The sequence below is a fragment of the Girardinichthys multiradiatus genome, chromosome 11 (assembly GCF_021462225.1).
Source record: "Girardinichthys multiradiatus isolate DD_20200921_A chromosome 11, DD_fGirMul_XY1, whole genome shotgun sequence".
Classification (NCBI taxonomy): Eukaryota; Metazoa; Chordata; class Actinopteri; order Cyprinodontiformes; family Goodeidae; genus Girardinichthys; species Girardinichthys multiradiatus.
The window spans coordinates 2,077,026-2,090,471 of NC_061804.1; the positions used below are offsets into that span (position 1 = coordinate 2,077,026).

General features: G+C 38.1%; 1 protein-coding gene across 1 annotated transcript; it reads left to right on the top strand.

Moving 5' to 3' along the window:
• Window positions 1-1,523: 1,523 nt before the first annotated feature.
• Window positions 1,524-7,998, top strand: txndc15 (thioredoxin domain containing 15). The gene is made up of 6 exons (XM_047379310.1): window positions 1,524-1,734; window positions 3,350-3,669; window positions 3,780-3,923; window positions 6,502-6,665; window positions 6,901-7,031; window positions 7,697-7,998. The coding sequence occupies exons 1-6, from the start codon at window positions 1,638-1,640 to the stop codon at window positions 7,891-7,893; spliced, it is 1,053 nt and encodes a 350-aa protein (XP_047235266.1). The 5' UTR covers window positions 1,524-1,637; the 3' UTR covers window positions 7,894-7,998.
• The last annotated feature ends 5,448 nt before the right edge of the window (window positions 7,999-13,446 follow it).

Below are 13,446 nucleotides of genomic sequence, written 5' to 3' on the forward strand. Positions count from 1 at the left end.
ATAATAAACAATGGCATTACAATAGGCCTTCGCAGCACTTAGCTGCTCGGGCCTAATAATAGAAAATGTAGAATGTTGAGCTTTGAATGAGGAGATATACTTTTTGATAGTTTTTTTTTTTAGCATTAAAGCAGACACTTTATGGGCAGAGCAAATTTCAGAGTTAAATGCAGCAGCAGGAGATAAAAAAAAGGTTTGTTGCAGACCTGCAAAAAAGGTTCTTGTGGTTGAAGTGTTTAATGTTATTAAATTCTCTGGAGAGACACATTGTAGTGTGGCATGTGTGGTTGAGTTCCATTTTACTAGCTATAACCATGCCTGATTATGGGCAGACCTGTACAATCAAGAAATGCAACTAAAAACAACCTCTCTGACAACATGAAGAAGACTAAAAGATGTTAAAATACATCACAACATGTAAAGAAATTCATAAACATATCACAAACAAGTCGTCGGAATCTATCAGACCACAAAGGGTTACAAAAATATATCCAAGGAATTAGGACCCTATCAAACCACAGTGAAAGCGGTTACACACAAATGGAGAAAACATGGAACAGTGGTGATCCTTCCAGGAGAATCTGGCCTCCTAAATTTAATCCAAGAGCATATTGTTGTCTGAATAAGTTGGAACAACATTCAAATCACACCAGACCTCATCTGCCTCCGTTTAGGTCAGTATTCATCTTTTAGCAATGGGAAAGAGACTGGACAGAAATGGCTTCCTCCGAGAGTTCCAACCACTGGTCAGCAACAAGAACACAAAGGCCCGTTTCACATATGCCAAGAGTCATATTGATGATCCTCCAGAGTTTTAGGAACATATTCTGTGGACTGATGAGACAAAAGGAATGTTTTGGGAAGTATTATTACAGAAATTGTAGGGTTTATGTATAATATTTTTAGCCCTAAATAGTTAAAATCATGCTGTGTCTGTCTGAATTTAAATGCCTTTATTCTCATCTACCGTTATTTAGCTGTTATTTTGAATATTACAAAATTCAGACTGCTGGTTGTGTGTTAGGAAGCAATGGTTCAGAATACAACTGTTCATGCACACAGAAGAACCATCAAAGTACCTTAACAAACTGAATGAAGAAAAGAAAAATAAGATTAGCCGCGATATAATTTTTAATAATCATGTTTCAGTGTCAAAGATGTGTATATATGTAGCTTGTGTTTTTTAGCTTACAGCTTAGTGGAGAATTGTGTAGACTGCAGACATTACTTAAAAACTTTCTTTAAATATGAACTTTTATGGAAGTGACATTTAGCCTGAAAGAAAAAGAAGTGAATGAATTCTGCAGCTTTTATTTTGAAAGCCAAATAGAAAAATATCCCAAAGTAAATGAAACGACTCAGCGAGTACTTTTGAAGCGACGAAAGAACAAAAAGTGTTTCCAAAATAATATGGAGGCAGTTATTAATTCGTTCAGGATTTAAAGTAAATGCCTACTTCACTCTTTCCGTAATCAAACCTTACTCTTGCACACCGGTGTAACATTTATGTGTTTCCCCCAGAGTTTGGAATATTAGTTCCTAGGTGCCGGACACAAACTCTGCCCCACCGTCTCACCATGGCCTGACTCTCTCTGTCTCGTCTTCTCTGTCCTCCTGGTTGTTTTAAAAAGTCAAATATGACGCAGCGGTTACGTAAACCTTCCATAACGTTTGTCTTGTTATTTATGCTCCATAGTTCCGTCGTGTTGAGACTATCGGCCGTGACAACAGAAGGTAGGACACTGTCAAATGAACCGACGGTTAGATGCTAAGAAATGTAACGTTTATGTAAAGATTTTATGTTATTGCTAGAAATAAAGATTTTGTGTTGCTTGTATTTCTGTTTAAGTCAGCCTGTCGTCCTGTAATGTGTCGTCATGTTTCATTTAAAATCTTAATTACCTTCAAGCTAGCTAATTTGAATAACCTTAGATGTAAAACGACGTAAATAGTAATGTTTAGGTTTTTCACTTATTAAAACTGTGAGTTGTTTAACACAGTTATAACTAGCTGTGTTATATCTTGTTTATAAATAAAGTTTAACATTGTAAATTATTCCCAGTCTTCAGTAAATATTTAAAAATAAACCCATATCAAAATTAAAAATGCACACTTGTCAAATACTAAATGACTATAAAAAAACAACAGATGACAATATATAGTGAAAAATATTAACAAATAGTCAAATGTAATGCTACAGCAGAGTTGACTAGAGCAAAGTAATCATTTAATTCATGATTTAACTAGGGGGGCAATTATATCGCTTTTTTCGCTAAATAATTGAATAAACGTTTGAAAACGACTTTTTAAATTAACTCAGGTTTGCTTTGTCTGATATTAAAATGGGGTTGATCTAAAAAAATTGACAAAGAGCACCGTAGTCAATAAGTCTTATTATCTTCCCAACTTTCACCAGGTTCTTCAGTAGCCTGCAAATGACCCATTCCTTTGAATGGGTGTTTTCAAGTCCAGAAACATCTAAAATGGGACACTGGTCCTTTTAAAGAGTGGGATTTCCTTCCCCTGGGTTAGTGGTACAGTGTCATCATTGTTGTACAGGTTCCTAAAACATCATTTTTATGAGGACACCATGCTGAAACCCCTAAAATACCCTTTAGCATCTTTAGATGATACAGTCTGTAATGGTCAACAGAGTAGCTCAGAAATATCATCTGTACTTAGAGACGCATTTAGGCCTACTAGTACATAGATGTCACACGACAACTGCAAAATACTTATGCACTGACCAGCATTGTGAGCAACAATACACGTTAGGTGATCAAATAAGTGCTGTCTGTTTAGCTCCATATGCCAATACATTTGCTGATGCTTGTTGTTTAAAACAGGAATGAAAATGTTTTATGGGGATATTAAGCCGGATTGCCATAGAATACGTTGTTTCATTTTCAGTACAGCGGCTGTAGCATGAATTTTGCATGTTTCCCTGATGTTGTGGGGCGTTTTATCATTCCAAAAGAATCTGTCCAAATTCTGATCACAGGTCTAAAAATTGACATAGGAACAAGAACATTTAACAAATGAAATAAAAATAGTCTCTGTAAATGATCAACTATCCTGATTTTTCTGCCTTAGAAAAGCTTGTATCAGTTGACCTTTTTATTTATATAAAAACACAAAATGCTACATTATTGGACATAATCTACATACATGACTGTTTTTTGGATAGTATTACCCAGATTTATTGTCATTTTCTCCTAATGCTCTAGGTTTATGCAGGGGAAGCCCTTCTCTCTTTGTAATTTGTGTTTGTGCTTGAACTTAACTGATTGGACCAAATTAGAAATGATGGCACTGAACTTATTATCTTTTGTTTTTTGTTTTTCCACAGAAAATGATGAGTCACTGCAGGTTGTGCTGTCAGAGGAGGCCATGTCTGACTTGGAGAACAAGCCCAAGTTTGTTGAGTCAGAAGAGCTGGACTCTCTGCCCAAAAGGCAGTTTAAGACTGCGGAAATCGCAGATGCAGTGATGGGGACTGAAACCCCGATTGATCCGTCTGACATTGAATCCCTGTTTCCCAAGAACGTGAAGGACTTTCAGTCCGGCTTCTCTCCTCCTTGTGATGAGAACAGTGATCAGTGTGTCTCGCCTGCTTACGCTGAAGACCCAGTGCTACTGGAGGAGCAGGAATCAGAATCAATGCAGCAGGTTCATCAACAGAAGCTCAGAAACATATATACAAGCTGTTGTAGGATGACTAAAGGATTGGCTGAAAAAGTAACACAGAAGTCTAATTTTATTTATTGTTTTACCTTCAGGTTACTCTTGAGATGGTCCCATCGGACCCTCCAGCTGAGGAGCCGAACACCACAGAGACTGCAAAGACTTACAAAGTAAACTGTGACAAGAGGAACGTCACAGGAATGGAGAACCTTACCGTGCAGGTCCTGAATGCCTCACAGGTACTTTTTCTGCCTTGACTGGTGTTTCCTGAATGCGCAAATCTGTCAGATGTTTGGTGTGTTGAAGTGTAGGGTTTGTGGATGTAACCAGATTTAAAAAATACCCTGCTGGGATAAAGAATTTGCTTTTTATCACACCTAACTATTTTAGACCATGAAACCAATTTAATATCAGAGCAAGCTAACCTGAATGAATTCAAAAAGTCGTTTTTAAATATTATTTTAATTTAATCAATGGAAAAAACTATCCAGACAAACATGGAACATTGTAAATTTATAATTGTCCGCCTTGTTAAATCTTGAATTAACTGTGATCAGCTGCAGTTCTTTGGTTCATTTTTACTAGCCACACCCAGGTTTGATTACTACCTCAACTTAGGTTCTACTCGAGATTTATTGAATCCAGTCTGACAACATGAAGTAGGCCGAAGGATTTTGAAATGCATCACATCACGTCACTATCTAAAGAAATTTAAGAGCAGATGAGAAACAAAGTCATTGACATCTATCAGCCTGGAGTGGCTATGAAGTTGTTTCCATCCTCATTCAGGAGTTCTCAGAAGAACCCAGAGCAACATCTGAAACAATCCTGCAAAGAAAAGTGAGACAACAATCTTCCACGGAGATGTGAAGGACTCATTGCTTGCTTCTGCAAACACTTGATATCAGTTGTTACTGAAAAGTGTGGCACATCTAGTTGTTTGTTTTAGGGGGTGATAACTTTTTCATACAGCTTGTTTTGGATAACTTTTATTCCTTAATGGATGAAATCATCGTTTACATTTTTGGTTTACTCAGGATGTGTTTGATGATCTGAAGCATTTAGGTATTACAAAATAGCAAAAAGAAAAGAAGGGGGGGGGATGGTACTTATACTTTTTCACAGCACTGTATACACCTCAAAGAGAGTTTCACATGTTTCTCTTATAAAACCTTTTTAAAACATATTTTTTGTCATCTTTAGCAGTGAAAAGGATGTGCAAAACATCTCAAAAGGTTGCAGTTTTCCCAGAGTATTTTTATGTTTGACTCAGTTGTTTTTCTAGATTAAGTGTTGTATTCTTTAACCTTATTTTTTCTGACAAATCACTCTTGCACAAAATAAACACAACGACTTCTCTTTATCTATGTGAATATTTATTAAATCACAGCCCTGATACACTCACTCTTCCGATTTAATAATCTTCACCTACTCAAACATGTAAAGTTCTACACAGAAAGAGTAAAATATCTAACTAAACAAAATAAAGCAAAATAGCAGTGGGTGCGTTTGGGATCCAACCAGCAGTTATGGCAAAAATGATAATATGACAAAAGGGGTGTGGTGGTGAGTGGAGTTTGGGTCGCAGCTCCAACTGTAACTCAGTTCTACTCAGTCATAAAACCTCCCCCAACTCTGCGAGGTGAGCAGACAAAGCGTTATAAAACTTTAGGCGGCAAACTAGTAAGCAGTAAAGTTGAAGACAAAGAAAATGGTGAATTTCACCATGAGGTTATTATAACAGTCCAGTTACACAGCGCACCTGCGCACAGGTGTTTGCACGGTAAAGACACACTTGCGAGACACGGCGGTCTCCGAAAGTACCAGCGAGATTCAAAACAATGACATGCATATACAATTCCGAACACATTAGATTAAATAGCGAATCTCATCGCACTAAAATCTCCTGTACCCTGCCCAGACTTTCTAAGAAAGAAATAAAAAATAAAGGATGGGTTTACTTGTCGCCATCTTCCTTCTGAGCTGGGTTGAGAGAGAATGGGGTGGAAGTTGGAAGTTAATGTGCGTCCACAGTTAACATCAGGAAAAGCGGTCAATCTTCGTCCTCTGGCCTCCTTGGCGAAAGGGAAAATATGATCTGACCGTCAGCAGTCGACTAGAACAGAAAACAAGGTGACAATTCGTCTCCTTGAAACTCCGTGGTTTTTTAGTTACGTGTTAAGCTCACGTCTTCGATCGGCAAAGTGAAATTTCTGGCCTTCTTATTCCAGAAACCTCAGTTATGAATTCTTCGTTGGCCAACGAGAGAGAATAAATGAAATCCACTCGGGACTCTTCTCCAGATGATGCTTCAGATGTTGGTAACCGTGTCACGATCTCCAGCTGAAGGCAAATGGTGGGTCGTCTCATCCTCTGTTATATAGTTGACGGTGGCCTCAGGGCTGCGACGCCCCTGTCTTATCAGCCGCTGGGGCCGACGGGATCTGTAGGCATGGACTGTCCTGGATACAAAATGGCCGAAAACGCCAGAAGGCCTGGTGGCGTCCAGCAACGTGCAAATGGTCCAATATTCAGCAAACAAGTGGTCCAACATTGTAAATCATGTTGCAACTTTGGCTTTGAAAAAAAATCAGTCTCTCTGAATCTCAGTTTATTTGGAGAACTCATCCTCTAAGGATTCAGAATAAAAAAGTAGATCATCTTTAAATGAATGTTGTAGAGATCCAGAGGGTCTCTGTGCTCAGCCATTAATTTATTTGTTTTTGTAACAACCAATAAAACCTTGGAGGACATTTTACTGTAATCAACACTGCAAATGACTTAATGAAGACATTGAGTATTTCTGCCTTCTTTCAGGACCTGATGGATTTTCTCAATGCCAACAGCACAGAGTGCTCTGTGGTTCTGTTCTTCACAGCCTGGTGTCAGTTCTCAGCCAACCTGGCACCTCACTTTAACGCACTGCCCCGTGTTTTTCCCAGCATGCATTTCCTGGCACTGGATGCCTCGCAGCACAGCAGGTGAATGTTAACCTCTTCAGGGTATAAATATGCCCCATTTGACCCACTGTGTCTCCTTAAAAACGTGCAGAAATGTTTAATTATAGTTTAATTTTAGCTGCAAACATTTAATTCTTCTTCACAAACACTTAAAACCTCACGGAAATTGATGCATTAATAAAAATTAAACAGAATCAGAAACTTGTAAAACTATCCATCACTTTAACATTTTTCCTTGTTGTATTTCCACTACCAGTCTCTCTACGAGGTTTGGGACGGTGGCAGTTCCCAACATCCTGCTGTTTCAGGGTGCCAAACCCATGGCTCGCTTCAACCACACTGACAGGACGCTGGAGATGCTCACCTCCTTCATCACTAACCAGACAGGTACCAGCGAAATACAGAGCCTTCAGTCCTGCAACTTTATACGTTTTATTGAAACGGTTCTGCCAGCCAACAGTGTATGTAATTTGGACATAAATGCAGCCTTCAGCTTTCCGCAGATCTCTTATTAGTTTGGTCACTTGGTGTAAATAACATTGGACTCTTGTGCTTGAAAACATGAAGTTTCATTAATTATCTTTCAAAGAGGTGAACTAATCATGACTAATCTGACAGCTTCGTTTTCTCTGGGATCCAAATCCACTTTTTTATGTATTTTAGTAGAATAAAAAATGTTGCAGACCTTAAAGAAAACTGGAAATCGGTATCAGAGCATCTCTACTCTCAAAATAAGGACTTAGTTTAGATTATTCTACATTTAAGCATTTATTTTAATATCTAATGCATTTATTTTCTGTAAATAATAGCGAATATCTAAACAAATGTTAAAGTAAAGTTTAAATTATTGATTATAGTCTAAAATCATCATCTGGCTCCTAGAGGTGGCTGAAAATCATCTGGGTCTTTCTAAAGCCTTCTCAGACATGTGAAGTGGTGAAATACCTCTAAGTTCTTATCATCGGTTGATATCAACAAGAAGGTCCATTCACCTAAACTAAATAGTTGAATTTGAGCACGGATATTTTCCTAAGGAGATTTGCCTGTTTCAGGGTTTGAAGCAGGCCCCAACAGAAACGTGACAGAGGTGGACCGCCTCGGGCCCCTCTCCAGCGTCCCTGTGAGAGGCATCGATTGGCTGCTGGTCTTCTCCATCCTCTTTATCACAGGCTTCACCGTCTACGCCATCCTGCGGGCAGACAGCCTCCGCTGGCTAATACCCGGACAGGAGCACGAACATCAGGACTGAAAGCACTAAAAGCTCTGAACTTCTATTCTGTCTTGGCTGCAAAGTCGAATTTTCTCATGTTTCATGTTTTTGAATGAAATAAAATATGTGAAATATTGTGATTTATATTTGGAAACAGGAAACATTTTGAAGGTTTTGGTCTAGGAGGTGAAGTCAGAAAAGTGAGCTTGTTTCTGTTTGGCTGCTTTCAGTAGATGGCAATAATCTTCGAGTTCAAAGTTCAAAACGGGATCACATAAGGCAAATGTGAGGAATAGTTAATTTATACCTCAGTTTCTTTAAAAATGCAAGTTTCTTTTTTAAGGATGTAGATATATTTTACATGATTGCATTCTTATGTATTTTTAATTTAAACTCCACTTTATTTGAATCGTTTGTGTACCGGAAGTCAGGATTTTAACCCAAAACCAGGGTTCCTATGCTGTCTGGAAAAACATTTACTTTTAAACTGGATAAATTATGGATTTATTGGAAATGTTTGAGTTTGTTTGAGACTATTCCTTATTCTACAAGGCACAAGATAAAAATATACAGTACAGACCAAAAGTTTGGACACCTTCTCATTCAAAGAGTTTTCTTTATTTTCATGACTATGAATATTGTAGCTTCACACTGAAGGCATCAAAACTATGAATTAAATCATGTGGAATTATATACTGAACAAAAAAGTGTGAAACAACTGAAAATATGTCTTATATTCTAGGTTCTTCAAAGTAGCCACCTTTTGCTTTGATTACTGCTCCACACACTCTTGGTATTCTGTTGATGAGCTTCAAGAGGTAGTCACCTGAAATGGTTTTCACTTCACAGGTGTGCCCTGTCAGGTTTAATAAGTGGGATTTCAAGCCTTATAAATGGGGTTGGAACCATCAGTTGTGTTATGCAGGAGGTGGATACAGTACACAGCTGATAGTCCTACTGAATAGACTGTTAGAATTTGTATTAAGGCAAGAAAAAAGCAGATAAGTAAAGAAAAACAAGTGGCCATCATTACTTTAAGAAATGAAGGTCAGTCAGTCCGAACAATTGGGAAAACTTTGAAAGTGTCCCCAAGTGAAGTCGCAAAAACCATCAAGCGCTACAAAGAAACTGGCTCACATGACGACCGCCCCAGGAAAGGAAGACCAAGAGTCACCTCTGCTGCAGATGATAAGTTCATCCGAGTCACCAGCCTCAGAAATCGCAGGTTAACATCAGCTCAGATTAGAGAACAGGTCAATGCCACACAGAGTTCTAGCAGCAGACACATCTCTAGAACAACTGTTAAGAGGAGACTGTGTGAATCAGGCCTTCATGGTAAAATAGCTGCTAGGAAACCACTGCTGAGGACAGGCAACAAGCAGAAGAGACTTGTTTGGACTAAAGAACACAAGGAATGGACATTAGACCAGTGGAAATCTGTGCTTTGGTCTGATGAGTCCAAGTTTGAGATCTTTGGTTTCAACCACCGTGTCTTTGTGCGGCACAGAAGAGGTGAACAGATGGACTCTACATGCCTGGTTCCCACCGTGAAGCATGGAGGAGGAGGTGTGATGGTGTGGGGGTGCTTTGCTGGTAACACTGTTGGGGATTTATTCAAAATTGAAGGCATACTGAACCAGCATGGCTACCACAGCATCTTGCAGCGGCATGTTATTCCATCTGGTTTGGGTTTAGTTGGACCATCATTTATTTTTCAACAGGACAATGACCCCAAACACACCTCCAGGCTGTGTAAGGGCTATTTGACCAAGAAGGAGAGTGATGGGGTGCTGCGCCAGATGACCTGGCCTCCACAGTCACCGGACCTGAACCCAATCCAGATGGTTTGGGGTGAGCTGGACTGCAGAGTGAAGGCAAAAGAGCCAACAAGTGCTAAGCATCTCTGGGAACTCCTTCAAGACTGTTGGAAAACCATTTCAGGTGACTACCTCTTGAAGCTCATCAACATAATACCAAGAGTGTGTGGAGCAGTAATCAAAGCAAAAGGTGGCTACTTTGAAGAACCTAGAATATAAGACATATTTTCAGATGTTTCACACTTTTTTGTTCAGTATATAATTCCACATGTGTTAATTCATAGTTTTGATGCCTTCAGTGTGAAGCTACAATATTCATAGTCATGAAAATAAAGAAAACTCTTTGAATGAGAAGGTGTCCAAACGTTTGGTCTATACTGTATATTCCTGCAGCATAAGGAAAAGGCAGAACAGGAACTGTCCAACTCAAACACTAAGAAAATGTGGGAATCTATCTGAGCCATGACCTGTAGAAGGAAGGCTGGACTAAATAAGAATGTAAAGGCAAATTGGTTGAAACTGTTAATCTCAATGAATGTTGGTAAATATTAGAGAATGTAAATTGCGCCGAGAACAGAAGTAAAATTGACCTTCAGTCAGTCAGAGTTTTTGAGGTCTTAAATACAAAAAAAGCGACAGGCCCAGACAATATGTCTGCTTTCCTTCTCAAGAACTCTGCAAAGAAGCTCTCTCCAATTTAACATAAACTCTTCCAGCTTTCTGTGGACACTCACTCAGTGCCAGATACCTGGAAAGAATCTATTATTCCAGTTCCAAAATTGCATGTCCTCAAGTTTACAATGACTAGCGGTGGCACTCACCTCCACTGTAATTAAATCATTTGAAAGACCCCCACTGGAGCTACTACATAAGGAAGTGGAACCATCACCTGATCATTTCCAATTTGCATATGCTAAAGGACGCAGCACAAGTGACGCCATTTTGACACTTGCACCTTGCACTAAAGCACCTCGAGAGCTCCTCAGCAGATGACAGACTTCTTTTTGTTGAGCGTTTAGTTCTTTTCAAACATCCTTATCAAAATTTTAGTTCAGTTGGAGGTGAACCCTTTTTTAATTATGTGGTACTATTCTTTCTTATCAAACGGGTCACATCGAGTGAAATTCAATTCTGTTCTCTCTGGTTCCAAGTTAAGTAGCACAGGAGTTTCCCAAGGGTGTGATAGTTCGCCTTACCTTTTTACTTTGTACACAAACGACCGCACCAGTTCCCAAGCCAACCAATATATAATAAGATTTTCAAACTTGAGTCTCCTGACAGTCAACACCGGCAGCAATGAAGCTGCCGTAGATAAGTTTGTAGATTGGAGCTATTCTCACAAACTACAGATTAACACTTCGAAAAAGTGATGAACTGTTTCTGGACCTCAAAGCAATTAAAGACCGGAGTCCTGTAGCCATACACAACAGTTCCATCAAACAGGTCACATGGATCGTGATCTTGCATATGCACACATGTGGCAAGTGTTCGTGCAAACGTTCACCAGCATCTTCAATTTCTTAGATGACTCAGATTGTTAGGTGTTTCCATAATCTTTTACAGGGCAACCATCGGTCCATTCTTAGATGTGGTATTACTGGTTGGTTTGGAAAACTTACAGTTAAATTTAAAACCCCAATCCAGAATCTGGTGATGATGGCAGGCAAGGTCATGAGTAACCCGGACCTATTCTCCCCACAACATCAATTTGAGCAGGCAACCATCAAACAAGCTGAGAACATCTTGCCTGACGCATCACCTGTGCTTGCATCAGAATATGTTCTTATGAACTCAGGGCGGATCGGTTCAGGGTTCCTCTGTGTAAATATAACCGCCTTAAACACTCGTTTGTACCACTCTCCATCAGCTTGATAAATGGATGACTAGTGGGGCCTGAACAGAGAAACAAGAGGCCCAGATGATGATTATGATGAAGTGCATGAAAGGGATGTAATGTACAGGTCCTTCTCAAAATATTAGCATATTGTGATAAAGTTCATTATTTTCTATAATGTCATGATGAAAATTTAACATTCATATATTTTAGATTCATTACACACTAACTGAAATATTTCAGGTCTTTTATTGTCTTAATACGGATGATTTTGGCATACAGCTCATGAAAACCCAAAATTCCTATCTCACAAAATTACCATATTTCATCCAACCAATAAAAGAAAAGTGTTTTTAATACAAAAAACGTCAACCTTCAAATAATCATGTACAGTTATGCACTCAATACTTGGTCGGGAATCCTTTGGCAGAAATGACTGCTTCAATGCGGCGTGGCATGGAGGCAATCAGCCTGTGGCACTGCTGAGGTCTTATGGAGGCCCAGGATGCTTCGATAGCGGCCTTTAGCCCTGCCCTTGATGAAACACAGTGGACCAAATTGTTTTATCTTATTTCTAGAAAAAAATTACTCTTTCTTTTTACATTGATTCATATCCATTCATATTTTTTCACAACTTCCATATATTTCAGTTGTTTTGAACCCTTGTTAAAAATATGTTTATTAAATTTTTAGTCTGCGGGTTTTAAACTAAACCAGTGTGTTTTTTTTTTATATGTAAAGCTGGGAATTGATGCCAAACTGAAATATTTAATTGTTTTACAAACTGAATTGGGGTATCAAAGGTCACAAGCTGTGTAGTAAACACTGTTTTAGTGACGGATCCTCCAGTCCAGATTAAACGAGCCTAAGTGTTTTACTGAGTTATATAACTGGTTAGACAAGATGCCATAAAAGAGGAAAAAGATTAATCATAAAAATGTTTGAATTTCCAGACTTTATTCATTTTTCTATAACCTACAAGGTAAAATTTATAGCCTTAATTTTTTATTTACCTCATCACAACTCAAATATTTGTTGCTTGTTTTGAACCCATGCTTAAAAATAAAAATGTCTTTTTCACCTTTGGTACCTGGGTTTTAAACTAGACCTGCGGTTCTTTAAACTGGGTTTAGATGCCAAATTGTACTGTTTCATTAATACCCAAACCAAATAGGAGTATCAAACATTTCTGTTCTTTAAAGATTCTCACTTATTGTAGAATAATCCAAGATTAGACAAGTGTTATAGGTTTTAATATAAAGCTGACCTGAGTTAGATCTGATGCTAAATAAGGTGGAATAAACTGTAAAATGGGTCTTTAACACACACACTTGAGCATTATGTTGTTTTATGATTTTGAACACAAAGATAATAATCCTCAACTTTCTTAGTATTTTGTTCTTAATTGTCCAGAATGATTGTGGATTTTTTTGAATCACGTGTGGAAAATTGTGCTGGACCCTGGTAATATCTCCTATATTTGCACAAATCTGGGTTCCTAACTTTACGTAAATACTCCATGTATCAGGTTTCAACCAGTCATATATGAATAATTTTGAGTCAGTGCATAGGAAGGTTTCACCGAAAGATTTTTGACTTTCATTTTTTTATTTAAGCTTAGAAAACAGCCTAAATAAAAACATGTTGATAATGTGTCTCTGGATCATAGTTAGAAGAACTGAAGGTTTAATCTTAGTATTAGGGGTTTTTTGGTTATATTTGCTTGACGACCTTGACGACAGGACCTTATTTAATTTTTCCATTTATAGACAAATTCGTCAAAGCTACGTTTTTTTTTGTTGTAAATTTTAAGCTTTTTAGAATATTAGATTTTAGACAACCTTTTAGATCCTGTATGAATTGGTATTGTTTTACAAAATATTGTTTTAATATCGAATCAATCAAAGTTACTTGACCATTAAAAGATAGTTGAATGATTTG